Below are 24,650 nucleotides of genomic sequence, written 5' to 3' on the forward strand. Positions count from 1 at the left end.
TGGCTAGGCCACTCCAGGACCTTGAGATGCTTCTTACGGCGCCACTCCTTAGTTGCCCTGGCTGTGTGTTTCGGGTCGTTGTCATGCTGGAAGACCCAGCCACGACCCATCTTCAATGCTCTTACTGAGGGAAGGAGGTTGTTGGCCAAGATCTCGCGATACATGGCCCCATCCATCCTCCCCTCAATACGGTGCAGTCATCCTGTACCCTTTGCAGAAAAGCATCCCCAAAGAATGATGTTTCCACCTCCATGCTTCACGGTTGGGATGGTGTTCTTGGGGTTGTACTCATCCTTCTTCTTCCTCCAAACACGGCGAGTGGAGTTTAGACCAAAAAGCTCTATTTTTGTCTCATCAGACCACATGACCTTCTCCCATTCCTCCTCTGGATCATCCAGATGGTCATTGGCAAACTTCAGACGGGCCTGGACATGCGCTGGCTTGAGCAGGTGGACCTTGCGTGCGCTGCAGGATTTTAATCCATGACGGTGTAGTGTGTTACTAATGGTTTTCTTTGAGACTGTGGTCCCAGCTCTCTTCAGGTCATTGACCAGGTCCTGCCGTGTAGTTCTGGGCTGATAACTCACCTTCCTCATGATCATTGATGCCCCACGAGGTGAGATCTTGCATGGAGCCCCAGACCGAGGGTGATTGACCGTCATCTTGAACTTCTTCCATTTTCTAATAATTGCGCCAACAGTTGTTGCCTTCTCACCAAGCTGCTTGCCTATTGTCCTGTAGCCCATCCCAGCCTGTTGCATGTCTACAATTTTATCCCTGATGTCCTTATACAGCTCTCTGGTCTTGGCCATTGTGGAGAGGTTGGAGTCTGTTTGATTGAGTGTGTGGACAGGTGTCTTTTATACAGGTAACGAGTTCAAACAGGTGCAGTTAATACAGGTAATGAGTGGAGAACAGGAGGGCTTCTTAAAGAAAAACTAACAGGTCTGTGAGAGCCGGAATTCTTACTGGTTGGTAGGTGATCAAATACTTATGTCATGCAATAAAATGCAAATTAATTACTTAAAAATCATACAATGTGATTTTCTGGATTTTTGTTTTAGATTCCGTCTCTCACAGTTGAAGTGTACCTATGATAAAAATTACAGACCTCTACATGCTTTGTAAGTAGGAAAACCTGCAAAATCGGCAGTGTATCAAATACTTGTTCTCCCCACTGTATATGTACACTCTTGGGAACGGGAGTTTGTACCCCTGAGGTAGAGGTAGAGAATCCAACAAGGTCTCACAGTCTCACATCAGAATTAGACGTTCATCCATGTTTCTGAAACATAACATTTTTAAGTTGTTCCAATCATCAATTTTAGAAGTGTTCGGGTTAAGGTTACAGTAGGCATTAACTCCAAATTCTTAAGTTTAGGCATTAACTCCACATTCTTAAATTAAGAGTTAAGGTTTGGGATCGGATTAAAATGAAAACAAAACGTTCTATCACTGGATTTGAACTTGCAACCTTTGTAACAAGAGGCAGGTGCAAGACGCCCATCCACCATCCCCGTCCACATCTCCCAACGTCCTCAGACATGGATGGACGTTGAATATTGACTTGTATCATGGGTGACTTGGCTGAGAGAACCTTCTAGGTGAAATGTGTGTGGGTGGTTGAACAGAGACCTACTGTAAATTCCTTCGAGTGAGATCCACGAGTCAACAAGTCAAACCTTATTGAACAGTTTTCCCTTGATATACTGTGCTCTATGAAATACGTCAAAAAAGAAAAAACATATCTCAGATGTATGTCAGACTAAGTCAGACTGGGCTGATTGGAAAACACGTTTTTAAAAAGCTTTGCGTTGCACCATTATTCCACAGTTCACATTGGTTGAAACATTCAACACATTTGGTGGAACAGTTTATACCAAAATAGATATACTCAAAGAAACTCCACTGTAGAAAGTTCACCTTGTCCTTCACAACTAGTGCTTGCTGCTGAGGCTTCGATTTAATCAAATCCTAAAGTATTGAGCAGCATACTAAAATATCGTATTACTAATTGCTCCAAAGAGAGCCCGTCATTAGATAAGAATATGTCGCGTCTTATCAAGATGTGGGTGGATTTGATCTGCCGCTGTGTAATCGAGCAGGAGACTGCAGAGAATCTCTGATCTCCCCCTCTCTCTCTCTCTCTCTCTCAGCTTCTCTTTCCATAACATAGACTGACTAGGTGATTCCAGATGAAAACTATAATCCCTTATTGATCCACTTCAATCGGTGTAGAAAAGGGGAGGAGACATGTTAAAGAAGGATTTTTAAGCCTTGAGACAATTGAGACATGGATTGTGTATGTGCGCCATTTAGAGGGTGAATGGGAAAGACAAAAGATTTAAGTGCATTTGAACGGGCAATGATAGTAGGTGCCAGGTGCACCGGTTTATGTCAAGAACTGCAATGCTGCTGGGATTTTCACGCTCAACAGTTTCCCGTGTGTCAAGAATGGTCCACCACCCTGTGGAATGCATTCGACACCTTGTAGAGTCCATGCCCTGACGAATTGAGGCTGTTCTGGGAGCTAAAGGGGGTCCTAATGTTTTGTACACTCAGTGTATATCTCATTCTCAATATATATACCTATTTTTCTCCTTATCCTTATCCTTATCTCTTTCTCCCCCCCCCCTCTCTCTCTTTCTTCCAGGCGTCGGAGCTGGGCATGCTGTCCGTCTACTACACCTACATCTTCACCTCGCTGGTAAGGAGATGGGGCCTGCTGCTGCTACTCGCTAATGGAAATTGATGATGTTGGTAACACTTTGCACTAATGGTCCTGTAGAGATGATTCATATCGGCCTGATTGATGACTCATTAATGTCCTGCTGGAGCCCATGTTTTCCTCTCACCCAGTTGCTCGGTTCCCCATGTCTTTTTGTGCCACTGGATGCTAGGGGGCAAGAGAGGGGGGATCATCGTGGAGAGTGATGACCCACGCCCTCCATTTCCTAAAGAGAGAGAGCGATTGCTCAACAAAGCATCGTACAGCACCATCCTCACAGGAAGAAGAGACCACTCGTTATTTTTGTAATTTTCTTTCAACGTTCAGTTAATCACCACTTTCCGTGCCTCGTCCCCAACGTCGCAGTATTCCCTCGAAATGACACACACACACACACGCGCGCGCGCTGCTCGGCTAATCCTCCTCAACAAATGGCAACTTTTGATTATGCCTATTTTCAACATGTATTGAATACTGTTCGCTATACTTCCAAGTAACCGGGGCAGGGAGTCAGATCTCTTTATACTGCTCCGAAACAGAGGAGTGTATTGTGGAGGATCTTTCTTCGGCAGGTAGAGTGAGTAATTACACATTCCGTTCATGTTGAGGGTGGGGAGGATGGGTGAGTCCAGGTAGTCCTTCCCTATTTCAGTCGGTTTTCTTCCAGTCGGTGCCTAATAAACACGACCCTGGTGTGTAACATAGGTGTCAGTGCACAGTGCCTGTGATGGCAGGCAGAATGCCTGTAGGGCACTGTACGAAATTAAATCCCATGTCCCCGATAGTGCAGCAGCCCAATTTGTGTTTCGGCTGGGGGTAGTAGACATTTGTCATTTGTCACTAGCTGTCAGATGTCGTGATAGGACAATTTTGTGATCAGCAGCTCCAGAGGATGAGAGATAGTCACTCCTCACATCCTCTGTGTTATATCTCTCTAGATACAGTATCATCTGTCTCTCTTTCTCCCTCTCTGTCTGTCTCTCTGTCTCTCTCTCTCTCTCTGTCTGTCTGTCTGTCTGTCTCTGTCTCTCTCTCTCTCTCTCTCTCTCTGTCTGTTTCTCACTCTCTCTCTCTCTCTCGCATCCCTGACTGTCACCTGCATTGATCTGTCTGGGAAGCTGGAATGTATTTAAATTGGTATGTGTGCTAGGTAATCCAGAGATTTTAACAGATACAGTGGGCCTCGTTTGGATGCAACACGTTTGTAAGTGTAATTACTGAAGCTGTGAATAGTTTTTAATTAATTGACCACGGTATTCATAAAGTAACATTATATCGTAGGTATGATCAAATCCTGGAATGCAGTCATCCAAATGTTTACTTGAACTTGACCGTAATCCACACTTTAGATCTATCTGTCGCACTAACGATTAGACGACATGTATCCCTAATTGAAAAGTAATAGAGTACTGGAAATAGCACAATGAGCAATCTCTGTCTGAATAATCTGCTATATACAGTACCAGTCAAAAGTTTGGACACACCTACTCATTCAATGGTTTTTCTTTATTTGTACTATTTTCTACATTGTAGAATAATAGTGAAGACATCAAAGCTATGAAATAACACATACGGAATCATATAGTAACCCAAAAAGTGTTAAACAAATCCAAATATATTTTAGATTTGAGATTGCTGAAAGTAGTCACCCCTTTGCCTTGATGACAGCTTTGCACACTCTTGGCATTCTCTCAACCAGCTTCAGGGGTAGTCACCTGGAATACATTTCAGTTAACAACAGGTGTGCCTTGTTAAAATAACATTTGTGGAATTTCTTTCCTTCTTAATGTGTTTGAGCCAATCAGTTGTGTTGTGACAAGGTAGGGATGGTATATATAGCCCTATTTGGTAAAAGACCAAGTCCATATTATGGAAAGAACAGCTGAAATAAGCAAAGAGAAATGACAGTGCATCATTATTTTAAGACATAAAGGTCAGTCAATCCGGAAAATGTCAAGAACTTTGAAAGTTTCTTCAAGTGCAGTTGCAAAAACCATTAAGCGGTATGATGAAACTGGCTCTCATGAGGACCACCACAGGAATGGAAGACCCAGAGTTACCTCTGCTGCAGAGGATAAATTCATTAGAGTTACCAGCCTCAGAAATTGCAGAGGAGACTGTGTGAATTTGGCCTTCATGGTCGAATTGCTGCAAAGAAACACCTACTAAAGGACACCAATAAGAAGAAGAGACTTGCTTGGGCCAAGAAACACGAGCATTGGACGTTAGACTGGTGGAAATCTGTCCTTTGGTCTGATGAGTCAAAATTTGAGATTGTTGTTTCCAACCGCCGTGTCTTTGTGAGACACAGAGTAGGTGAACGGATGATCTCAGCATGTGTGGTTCCCACCGTGAAGCATGGAGGCGGAGGTGTGATGGTGTGGGGATGCTTTGCTTGTGACTCTGTAAGTGATTTATTTAGAATTCAAGGCACACTTAACCAGCATGGCTACCACAGCATTCTGCAGCGATACGCCATCCCATCTAGTTTGCGCTTAGTGGGACTATGACCCAATACACCTCCAGGCAGTGTAAGGGCTATTTGACCAATAAGAAGAGTGTTGGAGTGCTGCATCAGATGACCTGGCCTCCGCAATCGCTTGACCTCAACCCAATTGAGATGGTTTGGGATGAGTTGGACCACAGAGTGATGTGGGAACTCGTTCAAGACTGTTGGAGAAGCATTCCAGGTGAAACTGGTTGAGAGAATGCCAAGAGTGTGCAAAGGGTGGCATATTTTAACAATCTAAAATATGAAATATATTTTGATTTGTTTAACACTTTTTTTGGTTACTACATTATTCCATATGTGTTATTTCACAGTTTGGATGTTTTCACTATTATTCTACAATGTAGACAATTGTAGCAATAAATAAAAACCCTTAAATGAGTAGGTGTGTCCAAACTTTTGACTGGTACTGTACATACAGTGCATTCGGGAAGTATTCAGACCCCTTGACCTTTTCCACATTTTGTTATTTTTTTGTTATTTTTTATTTAATTTAACCTTTATTTAACTAGGCAAGTCAGTAAAGAACAAATTATTATTTACAATGACAGCCTACACCAGACAAACCCAGACGACACTGGGCCAATTGTGCGCTGCCCTATGGGACTTCCAATCACGGCCGGTTGTGAAACAGCCTGGATTCGAACCAGTGTGTCTGTAGTGATGCCTCTAGCACTGAGATGCAGTTCCTTAGACCGCTGCACCACTCGGGAGCCCAATTCGAATCTAAAATGGATTAAATCGTTTTTTCCATCGACAATCTACACATAATATTCATAATGACAAAGCAAAACAAGGTATTTAGAAATGTTTGCTAATTAAAAAAAGATCACATTTACATAAGTATACAGACCATTTACTCAGTACTTTGTTGAAGCACCTTTGGCAGCGATAATAGCCTTAAGTCTTCTTGGGTATGACACTACATGCTTGGCACACCTGTATTTGGGGAGTTTCTCCCATTCTTCTCTGCAGATCCTCACAAGCTCTGTCAGATTGGATGGGGAGCGTTGCTGCACAGCTATTTTCAGGTCTCCAGAGATGTTTGATTGGGTTCAAGTCTGGGCTCTGGCTGGTCCACTCAAGGACATTCAGAGACTTGTCCCGAAGCAATACCCGCGTTGTCTTAACTGTGTGCTTAGGGTCATTGTTCTGTTGGAAGGTGAACCTTCGCCCAGTCTGAGGTCCTGAGTTCTCTGGAGCAGGTTTTCATCAAGGATCTCTCAGTACTTTGCTCCGCTCATCTTTGCCTCGATCCTGACTAGTCTCTGAGTCCCTGCCGCTGAAAAATATCCCCACAGCAGTGCTGAGGATTTTTATTTATTTCATCCATTTTAGAATAAGCCTGTAACGTAACAAAATGTGGAAAAAGTCAAGGGATCTGAATACTTTCCAAAGGCACTTCTGTATACATGACAAGGTAAGGGTGGTATACAGAAGATAGGCCAATTTGGTAAAAGACCAAGTCCATATTATGGAAAGAACAGCTCAAATAAGCAAAGAGAAACGACAGTCCATCATTACTTTAAGACGTGAAGGTCAGTCAATGCGGAAAATGTCAAGAACTTTGAAAGTTTCTCCAAGTGCAGCCGCAAAAACCATCAAGCGCTATGTTGAAACTGACTCTATACATATGCATATATGAATCAGCTCCTTACAGAAGTGGAGTTACAGTTAAATGGAGTTCAGTTGGCTAGTTTTAATGGTAAGTGAACAGAGAACAGCTGTACTTGTCTCTAATTGCCCAATGTGGTTTCCCGGCATGAAATGCCGGCCATGGGAGCTATAGAGGGATGGTTGCTCTGTGATTTGTACGTGCAATAGCTCCGAGATCATCTCGTCAAGCGTCGCGGCGGTCGCTGACGGTTAATAACCTGGGAAGTGACTCTTTGTATTGTCTGATTCGTCTCCAAGCACAACGCTGAGTCGTAGAGACACGGCTCGTTTTCAGGAGAGCGATACAGATTAGGTTTAATGTACATGTACAGCACTCACGTTCATTGCCAATATGTGACCTCAGATGATGACTCATTTTATTTGTCCGTTAGAATGTGTTTTTGTTGACATTGCGCATCGAAGTGCCAATGTGAGGTGACAGGGAATCATCAGCCAACACATTGTACAATTCAAAAATGTTCATTCATCTCGGTTTTAATATTAAGAGCAACCATGCAGAACATGAATCAACCATCGATGATGTTACACAGCCAACACGTTTATAGTTCTAGCAATGATCATTTTCATTCACCTACTCATTCGCATTCATAATCTTAAGAAGGATCATGCCGAATGTTTATCTGTGTAACACAGTAGGCGTGTAACCTTCCCATGAGCCTGTGTTTAGAGTACCACAGTATGAGTCATAATACCCATAAAACCTAGCAGTCAAACAGGGAAATGGTTCCAATTGTTTTTCCACCTTTCATTTTTCCCATAGGGGATTTAAAAAAACACTTAAAATAAGGGCTGTGTTTTGTGTAGGCTTACCCTGGATTGACGTTTTGATAACCATGTAAATCTCTTTAGGACAAGTTGATTTTTATCAATCTATTTGCCTGTATTTACAATCCAAAAATGAAATGCTAATGTGGCTATCATAAAGAACTACAAATGCCATCATGATCTGGATGAGACTGTTGAATCGAGGCAAAGGTAAAAATCAGTGGATTAACTATATATACAGTACCAGTCAAAAGTTTGGACACACCTACTCATTCCAGGGTTTTTCTTTATTTGTACTATTTTCTACATTGTAGAAAAATAGTGAAGACATCAAAACTATGAAATAACACATATGGAATCATCATTTGAAATTCTTCAAAGTAGCCACCCTTTGCCGTGATGACAGCTTTGCACACTCTTGGCATTCTCAAAACCAGCTTCATGAGGTAGTCACCTGGAATGCATTTAAATTAAACAGGTGTGCCTTGTTAAAAGTTATTTTGTGGAATTTCTTTCCTTCTTAATGCGTCTGAGCCAATCAGTTGTGTTGTGACAAGATACGGGCGGTATACAGAAGATAGCCCTATTTGGTAAAAGACCAAGTCTATATTATGGCAAGAACAGCTGAAATAAGCAAAGAGAAACGACAGTCTGTCATTGCTTTTAGACATGAAGGTCAGTCAATCTGGAAAGTTTCTTCAAGTGCAGTCGCAAAAACCATCAAGTGCTATGATGAAACGGGCTCTCATGAGGACCGCCACAGGAAAGGAATACCCAGAGTTACCTCTGCTTCATTAGAGTTAACTGCACCTCAGATTGCAGCCCAAATAAATGCTTCACAGAGTTCAAGTAACAGACACATTTCAACAACTGTTCAGAGGAGACTGCGTGATTCAGGCCTTCATGGTCGAATTGCTTCCAAGAAACATCTACTAAAGGACACCAATAAGGAGAATAGACTTGTTTGGGCCAAGAAACATGAGCAATGGACATTAGACCGGTCCAAATTGGAGATTTTTTTTTTCAACCGCCGTGTCTTTGTGAGACGCAAAGTTGGTGAATGGATGATCTTCACATGTGTGGTTCCCACCGTGAAGCATGGAGGAGGAGGTGTGATGGTGTGGGGTGCTTTGCTGGTGAAACTGTCTGTGATTTATTTAGAATTCAAGGCACACTTAACCAGCATGGCTACCACAGCATTCTGCAGTGATACCATCTGGTTTGCGCTTAGTGGGATTATAATTTGTTTTTAACAGGACAATGACCCAAAACACACCCTTACAGGCTGTGTAAGGGCTATTTGACCAAGAAGTAGAGTGATGGAGTGCTACACAGATGACCTGGCCTCCACAATCACCTGACCTCAACCCATTTGAGATGGTTTGGGATGAGTTGGACCGCAGAGTGAAGGAAAAGCAGCCAACAAGTGCTCAGCATATGTGGGAACTCCTTCATGAAGCCGTTTGAGAGAATGCCAAGAGTATGCAAAGCTCTCATCAAGGCAAAGTGTGGCTACTTTGAAGAAACTGAAATCTAAAATATATTTTGATTGTTGAACACTTTTTTGGTTACGACATGATTCATAGTTTCATAGTTTTGATGTCTTCACTATTATTCTACAATGTAGAAAATAGTTCAAATAAAGAAAAACCTTTGAATGAGTAGGTATGTTCAAACTTTTGACTGGTGCTGTATATATATATTTTTTTGAATCTAATGTTGTAATGAATAAATTGGCAAAAAGTTTTAAATTGACACAATACTTGTTAGCAAAGGTGTCAGCTAGAGATGACGTGCAGGATCTTGCAGGAATTTGTAGTTTTTCATGATATCTGCTTTGATTCTAATTAGCATTTTAGAATCTGTGAGTAAATAGAGCCGAATATATTGATAAAACTCACCTTGTCCGAGAGAAATTGACATGTTTATCAAAACATCACGCCAGGATAAGCCTACACAAAACCCAGCCTTTTATTTTAAGTGTTTCTAAAATCCCCTATGGGAAAAGTGAATGGTGGGAAAATGAACCATTTTTGTGGGTATTATAACACCTCCACTGTGGGGCTCTATTCCCATCAGGTATCATTCCGGCTCCCACTGCTTTACCCAGCTTGCTCCTCTCCTCCTCTGACATCCCCATACATCTGCAGCCAGAGAGCTATTCCTCTGCATTGGCGATTTTAGCAAGTAAATCTTGTTGGGGCAAAAAATAAAAAGAAGAAAGTGGGATGCATGCCAGCAAAGTCACTACACAACATATCACTAAACAATACATTAATTGCACTATAACGGTGACAAATGGTGCCCACAAACTGTTACGGCCTACATAAAGCTGTCCCAACACCTTACCACTGCTGTACCTGGCTATCAGTGAAGCCTTGTCTGGCAGCGAAACAGTTCTTTCAGCCTCATTTCCTGCCTTTAAAAAAATCATAGCTGATATGGCTAACTTGCTTAAACAAATGTGGTTTCTACTGACAATTGAGATGTACAAACTATGGCATAAGGGGACGACAAGCAGATAAGACGCAATCTGTAATTTCGATTCAGACAATGAGTGAGCTAGGATGGACGTAGTCAATAGAACAATTTTTTCAGCACTTTTGAAATGTACAGTGACAGAATTCAGAACATGGGCCGTTCCTACAGTGCTCTCCCTGTACACCAAGTCAGAACCGTAGGATAAATAAAGGGGGCATATAAGCAGACAATGAAAGCTCTTACAATATTAGATGATTACATTTCTCTAAAACAGGTTATTGGCTACATGTGCACCACCAAGTAAGAACAGAAGGCAAAATTAAAGAGGGGAAAATAGACCAAATTATTAGGGTGAGGTACATGGGCTATTAACAGCTAACTACTTACACTTAGTATTACTTTCTTAGCTGCAGTATACATATCTCTCTGGCATATTACATAATTCATGCAGCAGCATACAAGACATTTTTGGACTCATCTTGTTGTGCTGTGCTCACTTTAACAGGAAGGTGGCACGGCGGTCCTTCGTGGGCAAATTTTGTCATCAAACTTTGTCATCAAAGTCTAGCATTCTCTGGATTGATGGTGCTTTCAAGACAACTGGGAACTCTGAAAAAACTATGTCGAATCATGATGACGTCAGTGTTCTTCAGGTCGTAGCTCTAGAAAGTAGCCCGAGTTCCGGATTTAGAATTCCGAGTTGGATGACCGTTCTAAACGCATTTTCCCAGTAGGAGCTCGTTTTTCCAGAGTTACCAGTTGTCTTAAACTCACTGAAGTTAGATTTCCCTTGTCACGGTTGTCGTAAGAACTGGTCCAAGGCGCAGTGTACGTTAAGTTCCACATATTTATTGCAAAGTGAAACTTAAAGAAAAAACAATAAATCAATAAACGAACAACGAAACGTGACTAGGTGCACATGCACAAATACAAAACAATATCCCACAAAAGACAGGTGGGAAAAAGGCTACCTAAATATGATCCCCAATTAGAGGCAACGATTACCAGCTGCCTCTAATTGGGAACCATACCAAGCACATCAACATAGAAATATGAAAACTAGAACACCCCCCTAGTCACGCTCTGACCTCAACACCATAGAGAACCAAGGGCTCTCTATGGTCAGGGCGTGACAGTACCCCCCTCCCCCTCCCAAAAAGTGCAGACTTTGGCCGCAAAAAACAGAAACCAGATGGGGAGGGTAGGGGGGTGACTAGTGTCGGTGGCGGCTCCGGTGCGGGTTGTAGCCCCCGCCCAGACCCCGGATCTGACCATGGCTCCGGGCTGAACGCCGTGCCTGGTCTGGGCATCGGAGCAAAGGAGGGCTCCAGCCATGGAGCTGGGTTGGACACCGTGCCTGGACTGTGCACCGGCGCAGAGGAGGGCTCCGGCCTTGGAGCGGGACTGGACGCCGTGCCTGGACTGGGCACCGGCGCAGAGGAAGGCTCCTGCCATGGAGCTGGACTGGACGCCATGCTTGGACTGGGCATTGGCGCAGGGGAAGGCTCTGGTCATGGAGCTGGAGGTTCCGGACCGTTGACCGTCGCAGGAGGTCCCTGACTGTGGACCGTCGCAGGAGGTTCCGGACTGTGGACCATCGCCGGAAGCTCCGGACTGGGTACCGTCGCCGGAAGCTCTGGACTGTGAACCGTCTCCGGAAGCTCTGGACTGTAAATGCGCACTGGACACCTAGTGCGTGGAGCCGGTACAGGTGGCACCGGACTGGTTACACGCACTTCAGGGCGAGTGCGAGGAGCAGGCACAGGACGTACTGGACTGGGGACACGCACTTCAAGGCGAGTGCGAGGAGCAGGCACAGGATGTACCGGACTGGGGAGGCGCACTGGAGGCCTGATGCGTGGGGCCGGCACAGGTTGCGCCGGACTGGTGACACGCTCTTCAGCACGCTCCTCCAATTTCTTCCTCTTCTCCCAGACTGGCTCTGGTTCACTCCTCGGCTCCGCTGACCACCCCTTGTGCCCCCCCCCCCCCCCCCCTGTTTTTTGGGCTTTCTTTGTGGCCGCGAACCCCGGCGTCGTCGCTGTCCTCCCTTCTCTCCTTGTTTGGAAACTGATATGTGGCACATATTAACGCCAATATAACATGCAAAACAGGCAAGCTAAAAATGTGGGGCTCGATGAGCGACGGGTTGCCACTAGCCCTCTGACACACACCGTGACAAACGACCTGCCACGCCATTTGCGTGCCTAATTTGTTTCCTCAAATCATCTCAAGATATGGCTCAGAAAAAAAGTGGGGGAGGGGGCACTCGGCAAATGACTTCTAAACAGGATTCTGGTGTTGCTTGTCTGGGATTCAGGGTGTAATATTTATCTTGGTGTTTGTTTTGCTTTGTTTGTCTCGGGTGTTTGTTTCCTGAGTGGAGTCATTCAGAGATGCGAAGCAGGCTGATTGATTAAGGAGCGCGCTGGAAGGAGATTGCAGCCATTCCTCTTCTTCTTCCTCTCTGTCTGTCACGGCCGGGATGTTTCAGAGAATTACAGATGAGCCCCTCGTAGGACAATGGAACATAACTTACAACCTTATTGAGAGAAACCCAATGAGCAGCATCGTCTTGTCCAACATCATATTTGTCTGTGTCATTGTGTGTGTGTGTGTGTGTGGGGTTAAGTACCTCAATCCCCAATAGGTTGCAAATTAACTCACACACGTGTTCGCGTGTGTGGGCATGTGGGCATGTGTGTGTGTGTGTGTGTGTGTGTGTGTGCACGTGCGCATATGTGTGTGTGTGCGTGGACATACGCAGGGTCATTGAAAGCCAGGTTCATTGAGTGGCAGTGCTGTGGGTAGCAGCTAATACTGTGGAAATGAAAAAGGGCAGCTGAAACTGTTTCCTACATTGACTCCTCACATTATCCTCCATGGGGTCACTTATTGAGAGAGGCTTAGGTAAGGTTATAGGAAAGGAGCCGTGGAGAAGGTTAATCCAGTGGAATCTGTTCAGTCAGTAGACATGATGCTCACACACGCGCGCAAGCGCGCACACACACACACACACTTTTACCGTCCCTCCCTCGTTCTCTTATAGTAACTTCTTGGTGTATATTTGTACACTGAGTGTACAAAGCATTAGGAACACTTTCCTATTGACTTGCACCCCCTTTTGCCTTGAGAACAGTCTCAGTTCATCGGGGCATGGACTACAAGGTGTCGAAAGCGTTCCACAGGTATGCTGGTCCATGTCGACTCCAATGCTTCCCTCAGTTGTGTCAAGTTGGCTGGATGTCCTTCGGGTGGTGGACCATTCTTGATACACACAGGAAACTGTTGAGTGTGAAAAACACAGCAGCGTTGCAGTTCTTGACACACTCAAACCGGTGTACCTGGCACCTGCTACCATACCCCGTTAAAGACACTTAAATCTTTTGTCTGGCCCATTCACCCTCTGAATGGCACACATGCACTATCCATGTCTCAATTGTCTCGAGGCTTAAAAATCCTTCTTTAACCCGTCTCCTCCCCTTCATCGACACTGATTGAAGTGGATTTAACAGGTGACATCAAAAAGGGATCGTCATCATTTCATCTGGATCCCCCTGATCAGTCTATGACATGGACATTTGTACATTCAGTCAGTGTATAGATTTTTTCACTTAATGACAGGCCAGTCGATGAGGTATCACTGTCCCCGGGGCGAGGGCGATGGATGAGGGAGAATGATCATCAATGAGCAATCATTACGGGTAATACGCTTGAATTTTACCACCCAGGGGAGAGCGATGAATTCTTTCACTGTGAATTCCTTCATTAACACATCAGCCCAGATAGCCAGCTTATTATGAGCCGGACCATGTGTTCCATCGCAACATTCATTTCCCTTTCCTGCCTCCAAAGGAGAGGGGCCTCGCCGTCCGGAAAGTAATGAATAATCAAGAAACAATCATTTGAGTTAACGATGTAGTCGGAATTAGTCCGGCAAGGTCGTGGAGAAAGGAATTGCAGACAGGCTGCGTTAATGAGCACCTATCTCTGCTATTTGCGGTTTACAAGCCATTGTCTACTTAGCGTTAGCTGACAACAGTTTGAGCCTTAATGTAAGTTCAGCACTGTCATTCAAAATAAGTGGCTTTGAATAGCTGAAAGGAGGAGAGTCACAGCATTTTGAGCAGCTCTCCCCTTGCAGATTTTTTTTCATAGCCTATACAATGGCAGAACCTGATAGAGCTTCGTCACCTATATGTCAAGAGAATCGTCCATATTCACTTAGAAAACCCGCCCCTCTTCCCTCCCCCTTCGGATTCCACCAGAGTAGTGTGCGTGTGCATCAAAGTGATTTTTTGCCCTCCGATCCAAACTACTCAGCAGGGTTGAATAAATCGCATCCGGTAATGCATCAGCGCCTCGTCTTCCGTCAGCAAGATGCCTAATGCCATTTGAAGGTTAGGCGAGCAGAAGATCACTTCACTTTGAGGCCCCAGGGCACATGGCTTGGTTGACATATTATGGCCATCGCCTAACGGGGGCCATTTTCCTCCTGTTTGTTTAGTTCTTCATGTTTCATTTCCTCGCCACACACCCATGATCTCTCTTGCCAATGCCGTCATTTTCATGCATCTACGCTTGAGGAAGAGCCGCCGGTGTCTCACGCTGTCACACACACACACGCATGCATGCATGCATGTACGCACGCACACACACACACACACACACACACACACACACGCACGCACGCACGCACGCACGCACACACACACCCACACGCACGCACGTGCACAAACACACACAGAGGAGAGCGATAGCAGGGTAGCCTTGCAGCCTGCTTAGCTACCACTGCCAGGAAAAAGGCAAAATATAACAGCCAGTGGCATAATGCCATGACTCAATGTACACACACACGTGCACATGCAGAAACACACACACACACACCACTCTGTCTCTCACGCAAGCACGGACGCACACGCACGCGAACACACACAAACACACACTCTCCCTATCTTCCCCTCTAATGCACACACATAGTTTGTACAAATACAAGCTTGGTGGTCTTTGAACTCTATACTGCCCATAGCGGTTACAAGAGTCGGTACTGATTATTCCAGTATGACAGACATTATATCAAAATAACACTGGTGAAACTAAACTTCTTCCTCACGGAAATTGTCTGAGAAGTTACAACATAAATTGGGCTGCATATTCAAATTTTAATCATCCCCTATATTCGAAATATTACTGTATTTGCTCACAGCACAGTGTGTTTGCGAGAGGAAAATGCCGCCCGTAGAGCAATTCTCTGACACCAGCTTGAATGAACGGTGGATTCCCCCAAAAAAAACACAACTCCCCATGTCTCTGTTGTCTCTCTGACTACACGCCATTAACGACTCCCAAACCTCGCCATTCAAAATGCTTTAAAAGTCATTCCACTGTGACAGCCAAAAATGATTTGGGATTTAATGATTTCCTGGCAAACAGCTTATGTAAGGTTCATATTTCCTTGTTTAGACACAGAGTTTGAGAATCAATCAACTGAGTAATAGAAAAGGTAAAAGGCTACGTGGAAAGGTGACAACAGAGAGTGGAGCCTCTCGTCAGAATATAAAGTATGTCATTATTTTGTCCTATGCTAATGCTGGCATGATGTGTTCACTTAAGCATTGCTTCCTTGTACTCAAGGGGGAAGATTACTCTGCATTGTTGCCAGTGCAGATAAATTCCAGCGAGGGGGCAAAATGCATTTATGGGGGCGACGTGACAGACAGACACAAATGTTTTTCTTAAATTGAGACCAACCATTTAGCTCCTAACTTTACTGCTTCCCGTCAAACTTTGTAGTTTATGCCTGAAGTCAGTTAGACTATAGATTACTGTGTCTCCCTCTTTGCAGCTCCATTTCTCTCTCTCTCTGTGCAAATGTCTTCATGGCTCAGTTTTAGCAATTTCATTGCCTGCTAAAGCATCCCATTCCCCCTATCAGAGGCATTTACTGTATGTCCTTAACATACAGTTATGTTCTGTTGTGACCGTAATTCTCCATATACAGTATCAGTCAAAAGTTTGGACACACCTACTCATTCAAGGGTTTTTCTTTATTTTTACTTTTTTCTACATTGTAGAATAATAGTGAAGGCATCAAAACTATGAAATAACACATATGGAATCATGTATTAAGCAAAAAAGTGTTTTATTTTATTTTATGTGTGAGATTCCTCAAAGTAGCCACCCTTTGCCTTGATGACAGCTTTGCACACTCTTGGCCTTCTCTCAAGCAGCTTCAAGAGGAATGCTTTTCCAACCGTCTTGAAGGAGTTCCCACATATGCTGAGCACTCGTTGGCTGCTTTTCCTTCACTCTGCTGTCCAACTCATCCCAAAACATCTCAATTGGGTTGAGGTCGGGTGATTGTGGAGGCCAAGTCATCTGATGCAGCACTCCATCACTCTCCTTGGTCAAATAGCTTTTACACAGCCTGGAGGTGTGTTGGGTCATTGTCCTGTTGAAAAACAAATGATAGTCCCACTAAGCGCAAACCAGATGGGTTGGCGTATCACTGCAGAATGCTCTGGTAGCCATGCTGGTTAAGTGTGCCTTGAATTCTAAATATCACAGACAGCGACTCATCAGACCAAAGGATATACATATTTCCACAGGTCCATTGTCCATTGCTCATGTTTCTTGGCCAAAGTAAGTCTCTTCTTCTTATTGGTGACCTTTAGTAGTGGTTTCTTTGCAGCAATTTGACCATGAAGGCCTGATTGATTCACGCAGTCTCCCCTGAACAGTTGATGTTGATGTGTCTGTTACTTGAACTCTGTGAAGCATTTATTTGGGTGCAGTTACCTCTAATGATTGTATCCTCTACATTAGAGGTAGCTCTGGGTCTTCCTTTCCTGTGGCTGTCCTCATGAGAGCCAGTTTCATCATAGTGCTTGATGGTTTTTGTGATTGCACTTGAAGAAACTTTCAAGGTTCTTGAAATTTTACAGGATTGACTTACCTTCATGTCTTAAAGTAATGATGGACTGTCATTTCTCTTTGTTTATTTGAACTTTTCTTGCCATAGTATGGACTTTGTCTTTTACCAAATAGGGCTATCTTCTGTATACCACCCCTACCTTGTCACAACACAACTGATAAATAAATTAACTTTTAACAAGGCACACCTGTTAATTGAAATGCATTCCAGGTGTCTGCCTCATGAAGCTGGTTGAGAGAATGCCAAGAGTGTGCAAAGCTGTCATCAAGGCAAAGGGTGGCTACTTTGAAGAATCTCAAATATATTTTGATTTGTTGAACACTTTTTTGGTTACTACATGATTCCATGTGTTATTTCATAGTTTTGATGTCTTCACTATTATTCTACAATGTAGAAAATAGTAAAAATAAAGAAAAACCCTGGAATGAGCACGTGTGCCCAAACTTTTGACTGGTACTGCGTAAGGCCTGTAAATACCCTTAGAGCAGGCATGGGAAACTCCAGTCCTCTGGGGTGTCACACCTTTGCTCCAGCTGACTCCAAAAATCAACTCATCATGATCATCAGTTTAAATTGCAATTAGTTTAATCAGCTCCGTCCCCTGAGAGTGCACGCGCATGTGCCTGCGTGCGTGTTTATTCACTTATCCAAACGATGTGTGTCTGCGCTTGTGCGTGGGTGGGTAAGTGCCTGCATGTGTGTGTATTTACTTATTCAAATGAGCTGATTGTCACATTCAGTATTGAACACTTTTGAAAAACTGGAAAACTCTTTACTTCTTTCTTTTCTTTTACTCTGTAAATCAAACTCTCTCTAAATCAGCGGCGGCCATTGTTGCGTGACCCTTCTTCCCATATTTCATGCTCTTTGAAATGGAGTCTCTCGAAAACAATTGTCTTTCTTATGCCAAGCGCTAGCTACGCTTTTGTGTTCTAGCTCCTTCGGCATTTACTTCAAATGAAATTGTATTGGTCACATACACATGGTTAGCAGATGTTATTGCGAGTTTAGCGAAATGCTTGTGCTTCCAGTTCCGACAGTGCAGCAATAACTACCTAATACACACAAATCTAAAGGGATGGAATAAGAATATATACATATAAATATATGGATGAGCGATGACAGAGCAGCATAGGCAAGATGCAATAGATAGTATAAAATACAGTATATACATACATATGAGTAATGCAAGATATGTAAACATTGTTAAAGTGGCATTATTTAAGTAACAAGTGATCCATTTATTAAAGTGGCCAATGATTTCAATTCTGTATGTAGGCAGCAGCCTCTCTGTGTTAGTGATGTCTGATGGCCTTGAGATAGATGCAAATTTTTCAGTCTCTCTTTCCCAGCTTTGATGCACCTGTACTGACCTCACTTTCTGGATGGTAGTGGGGTGAATAGACAGTGGTTCGGGTGGTTGTTGTAATTGATTATCTTTTTGGCCTTCCTGTGACATCGGGTGCTGTAGTTGTCCTGGAGGGCAGGTAGTTTTCCCCCGGTGATGCGTTGTGCAGACCGCAGTACCCTCTGGAGAGCCTTGCTGTTGCGGGCGGTGCAGTTGCCGTACCAGACGGTGATACAGCCCGACAGTATGCTCTCAATTGTGCATCTGTACAAGTTTGTGAGGGTTTCAGATGACAAGCCACATTCTTACAGCCTCCTGAGTTTGAAGAAGCGCTGTTGTGCCTTCTTTACCACACTGTCTGTGTGGGGGGACCATTTCAGTTTGTCAGTGATGTGTACGCCGAAGAACTTAAAAACATTCCACCTTCTCCACTGCTGTCCCGTCGATGTGGATGGGGGGATGTTCCCGCTGCTGTTTCCTGAAGTCCACGATCATCTCCTTTGTTTTGTTGATGTTGAGTGAGAGGTTGTTTACCTGACACCACACTCCAAGTGCCCTCACCTCCTCCCTGTAGGATGTCTCGTCGTTGTTGGTAATCAAGCCTACTACTGTTGTGTCGTCGGCAACTTGATGATTGAGTTGGAGGCGTGCATGGCCACGCAGACATGGGTGAACAAGGAGTAAAGGAGGGGGCTGAGCACTCACCCTTGTGGGGCCCCAGTGTTGACGATCAGCGAAGTGGAGATGTTGTTTCCTACATTCACCACCTGGGGGCGGCCTGTCGGGAAGTCCAGGACCCAATTGCACAGGGCGGGGTTGAGACCCAGGGCCTCAAGCTTAGTGATGAGCTTGGAGGATACTATGGTGTTGAATGCTAAGCTATAGTCAATGAACAGCATTCTTACATAGGTATTCCTCTTGTCCCGATGGGATAGGGCAGTGTGCAGTGTGATGGCGATTGCATCGTCTGTGGACCTATTGGGGCACTTAGTAAATTGAAGTGGGTCTAGGGTGACAGGTAAGGTGGAGGTGATATGATCCTTGACTAGACTCTCAAAGCACTTCATGATGACAGTAGTGAGTGCTACAGGGTGATAGTAATTTAATTCAGTTACCTTTGCCTTCTTGGGGACAGGAACAATGGTGGACATTTTGAAGTATGTGGGGACAGCAGACTGGGATAGGGAGAGATTGAATATGTCTGTAAACACACCAGCCAGCTGGTCTGCGTATGCTCTGAGGACGTGGCTAGGGATGCCATCTGGGCCGGCAGCCTTGCGAGGGTTAACATGTTTAAATGTCTTATGTCTTACGAGAAGGAGAGCCCACACTCCTTGGTAGCGGACCGTGTCGGTGGCACTGTATTATCCTCAAAGCGGGCAAAGAAAATTGTAGTCCGTGATTGTCTGTAGACCCTGCCACATACGTCTCGTGTCTGAGCCGTTGAATTGCGACTCCACTTTGTCTCTATACTGACATTTTTCTTGTTTGATTGCCTTGCGGAGGGAATAACTACACTGTTTGTATTCGTCAAATTCCCAGTCACATTTCCATGGTTAAATGCGGTGGTTCGCTTTTTCATGTTTGCGCGAATGCTGCCATCTAACAACAGTTTCTGGTTAGGGTAGGTTTTAATAGTCACTGTAGGTACAACATCTCCTATGCACTTCCTTATAAACTCACTCACTGGCAATGTGAACATGTCTAGGTCTGTGTCTGTATTGGATCTAGCTCAAATCAAAAGGTGTGTGTGTTTCTGTTGTCTGAGGAGAGATGGGGGTGAGTTTTTTCAGTTGGACAAATAAAGTTGTATTGTACCGTATCGTACAGTCAATCCAAGATGGAGTGCAGTGCAGATGTGGTTTGTTATCTTCTCGTTTACTTATTGTATTTTTCGTCTTTTTTGTATATATTCCAATTTATTTTTTGATCTTCTTTTCCATTTTTAAATTAAATATACCTTCCGGTAACCCGCCTCACTCAATGTGACACGGATCCGCAATTTCTTTAGACCCTATAGCCAAAACTTTCATCAGAAGGTAGCCAGCTAATTAGCTAAGTTACTAGCTATTTAGTCATTGTTAGCCACTGCTAGCGTCCTTTACCCTCTGCTCAGGCACCAGCCCTTTTTTTAGCCTGGATAATACCTGCCAGCCTCGAACTGTTTTTCTCCACTACAACGCCAGATTCCTGCCGTAAACCCTGGACCATTGATCATCACAGCTAGCTAGCTGCCACTGAGTGACCCAGCCCCGAAGCTAGCCCTGAGCCAGGCGCATCTCCCGGCTAGCAAACAAAATTACCACAACTACAATACCTCTTTCGCCATCTGGCCCGGTACCTTTGTTGACACGGCGCCCCGCCGTACCACCACGACTGGTCCGCAGGCGTAATTCCATCAGCTGTGCCTTCAACCGGCCTTTGCCGGACGACGGAGCAGACGCTTCTACTTACCCCGGACTGCTAACTTTAAACGCTGTGTCTCCCGCGTGCTAGCGTAGTAACGAATACCTAGCGGCTTCCTTGTTTCATCTATTGCTGTACACTGGACCCTATGATCACTTGGCTACATAGCTGATGCCTGTTGGACTGTTTATTTATCACGATACTCCACTTTGTTTACTTTTGTTTATCTGTCGGCCCTAGCCCCGAACTCAGGCCCTGTGTGTAGTTAACCGACCCTCACTGCCCATTCATCGCCATTTTACCTGTTGTTGTTCACTTAGCTGATTAGCTGTTGTTGTCTAACCCGTTGTTGACTTAGCTAGCTCTCCCTAGAGCACAGGAAACACGGGAACACGCTGGTAGGACTTGACGGGACAAGACGAACTGGCAACAGACAAAGAGAAAAAGCAGACATAAATACACAGGGGATAATGAGGGGAGATGGGAGAGACTTGGTGGGGGATGGAGACAAGCACTAAGACAGGTGAAACAGATCAAGGTGTGACATTTCATCTGAAACTGTTGAATAGCTGGCATCAGCAGCAGACATTTCCTTGGCCTGGGTGAAATAACCTTCTCTCCTCAATATTCATCAGCCTGTCTTGTCCAGACTGTAGGTGATAAAGTGCTGCGGGGCTCGGTCCAGAGTATCAGGGGAGTCAATTGGCCTCCAGAGATCGATAGCATGCGCTCAGGGCTCACCGAAATGAGAGTTTAGCTCCCCTCTCATTTCCATCGGCTGTGTGAGATAAACCCTGCTGTCTTGTCTCGTCTGAGTCCAACTCACAGGCTATGAGGCTCATCTCTGACATACCACGAGATGAGATGACCCCAGGCAAACTTTGGCGTGGACCCACTGCCGCAAACGTGCAAGATTTGTCATCCATTTATCAGTGTTATCTGTCTCGCCGCAAATTTCCTCTGTGTTCAGGATTCCTTACCTCAGAGCCCTTCATACAGAGAGCAGCATTCATTTGTAATTGAAGTGGAATAGTTCCTTTTTAATAGTATTTCTCATGTGTGACATCATTGGGGTTTCTGTTTCTATTTCCTTGTTCTACCGTGATTAGAGAGAGAATGGAGATAGTGTAAAAATTGCAATTCATATTCTCAGCATATACTGTACTCTGCAAAATTCGTGGCCTTGTCCACTACTAGATTATTCAGGAGATCATGTCTCTTCCACCTTATAAATGGGCTATTATTGTTGCAGGCTCAGCCATAATTCTCTGAATAATGGATCCGAAAGAGGTCATTTATTTTTAACACTCAACAGAAAAGCCAACTCGTTTTTTGATATATGCCCCTATTAAACAATTTCAAATAAAGGTAATGCATCAACGTCCACCGTGCTGCGCTGAGATGTACAGTAATAGAAGCATTGCATGCATTATTGCCGTCATCTCCTATGAAACCCATAGGAAAATGATACGGTATTACTCTCATAGGTTACGTCCCAAATGGCACCCTATTCCCTTAATAGTACACAACTTTTGACCATGGGCACATACGGAATAGGGTGTCATTTGGGACTCATACATACATACCAATATTTACTGTTGTCTAACTAATATTAATTCATCAAACTTCAGTATTACCTCTATATATAATGAGTGTGAGACCTGTGCTGACATTTAGTGATGCTCCTTGCTCCCCAGTCTCTGTAATTAAGAGGCAGCAGGACGCTTTGACTGAATTTACATGGCAATTGATATGAGCATGAAATGACTTATTGCCCAAAACAGTGCGTGAACATTCCAGCTATTAGTGTAATCACTGTGCCACTAGAATTGGATGTCATTATTGCACACAGACAGAGCTGCCTGGGCTGAGAAGGCATTACTGTCTTCTTCCACCGTACAAAAGGATGTAATTAATTGATATTGTAAAATAAATATGCCAATTTAAAGATATGATACTCAATCAGGAGGTACTGGAGCCCTTGGTACTGCATTCCAGTTGTGTCTTTGGATTGATAAGGCATAGGATGGGTTTCTCTTTTCCCGTTTTGCTCATCAGACATTCTTTTCATCCAAAGACCTGGAGGATGTTCCATGAGGGACCATCATCATCACCATCCTCAAACTCCTGATCTGTTGACCATAAACTTCTTCCAGTAGATTTGATTACCAGCAACGTTTGCAGTTTTAAGTGGTTGAAGCCACTTGTTTTTCTTCTCATGCCTTTCTGTTGTACAGTATGCAATTTTCACAAATGTGACTTACTTAGTCACAGAGCTAAAAAATTATATATCATACACTGCATTTGAGGAACAATGAGAAAGACTGTAGGTGATTCTACACCTGCATTGCTTGCTGTTTGGGGTTTTAGGCTGGGTTTCTGTGCAGCACTTTGTGGCATCAGCTCATGTAAGAAGGGCTATATAAATACATTTGATTTGATTTGAATGAATTTGAATGAATGAAAGTAATTCTGCTTTGAAAGTTGATAAACTTGTAATCTCACTTTTGAGAAAATGGCCTTTGAATATTTTGGTACCTACTGGAGAGCTCTTCTTTGTCTACACCCATTCAGCATTGTTCCCACCCCCTTTAGCGTTCTGTCCTAACAACAGCAGTCAAGCACCCAAGCTAACTGGCTAACGTTGGCTAGTTTGCTAGCTACTTCCAGACACAAATGAGAGAACACCTCACTCTGACCATTTTATTCACCCTAGCAGAGCTGGTTAGACTGTTTTTATGTTATCCAGAGCCTTGGTGACGGCAACTGTGCTGCTGGCAACAATTTACGCTTTTTTTGCCAACGTTTACTGGCACCGGCCATATTCAACGGCTGTTGAGTGTTCGTAAATTCGTCAGTTATTCTGCTCTCTGGCACACTCAGACGAGTGTGTTCTGAAATCAGAGTATTTACCAGCTACATCTATCAACAGTTGTCGCAGTGAAATTCTATTGAAATGGTTACTTGCATAGTGGAGTGTTTTGTTAAGACATGTAGCTAGCTAGATAGGTAAACAATGAACCATAGTCCAACTCATGGTGTTACTACCCTGCATGAATCTGCAGATAGCTAACCAACCAGGCTCAATATTAGCTAGCTAACATTAGGCTATAACCAACAAAGCAAATGACTCTGAGATACGAATAATAACATCATACACATAACGTAAGCTAGTGAGCCAGCCAGCTAAAGTTAGCTGGCTAGCTAACAGTACACTTTAACTTGAAATGAAAACGACTTTCTGTCTGAAAAATCTGAAAATGTAGCTAGGTAGACTGTCTATACGGATACATCATGGATGGACGCTTCTCCCTGTCACTGATGCCATGGTTGCCCTTAGTTTGAAGATGTAATCTGGAGACAGGTGTTTTCTCTATCTCCTTAGCTATCATACTCTACTCACTGATTTCAAAACTCAATCCTCCAGAAAGTGTAGAGCAACACTTATGCAGGTCTACGATGCAATATATTTTTTTAAAGCCATGTTAGACAGGATTACCTACACATACTGACCAGCTCAAATAGACAGAAGCGTGCTATATGGCAGACCAATTTGAACTCATCTCTCGGCATGTTCAGCCAACTCATTATCTTAGTCAATCATGGCTAGCGAGAAGGTTGCTGACTTTTTCTGTGGCTAACCAACTAGGCTTATAATTTAACAATTTTATTCGTGTTTACAGATGGCATACAAGTTTATTATTAAGGATCATGAAAGTTCACATGTTCCAGAAGGCATTTTACCAAAAAGCACATTTTGATAAAAAAAAGTTTACGTTCAAATGGCTTTCCTGTGTGTAGT

At 43.9% G+C, this 24,650-nt stretch overlaps 1 protein-coding gene across 1 annotated transcript in view; it reads left to right on the forward strand.

The window, feature by feature from the left end:
• grik4 (glutamate receptor, ionotropic, kainate 4) overlaps positions 1-24,650 on the forward strand; it is a 477,591-nt gene that overhangs the window by 359,103 nt on the left and 93,838 nt on the right. The window contains exon 8 of the mRNA XM_071356615.1: positions 2,654-2,707. Coding sequence (XP_071212716.1) covers positions 2,654-2,707 — 54 coding nt within the window. The remainder of the gene's footprint in view (positions 1-2,653; positions 2,708-24,650) is intronic.

The sequence above is a fragment of the Salvelinus alpinus genome, chromosome 21, assembly GCF_045679555.1.
Source record: "Salvelinus alpinus chromosome 21, SLU_Salpinus.1, whole genome shotgun sequence".
In the NCBI taxonomy this organism is placed as follows: Eukaryota; Metazoa; Chordata; class Actinopteri; order Salmoniformes; family Salmonidae; genus Salvelinus; species Salvelinus alpinus.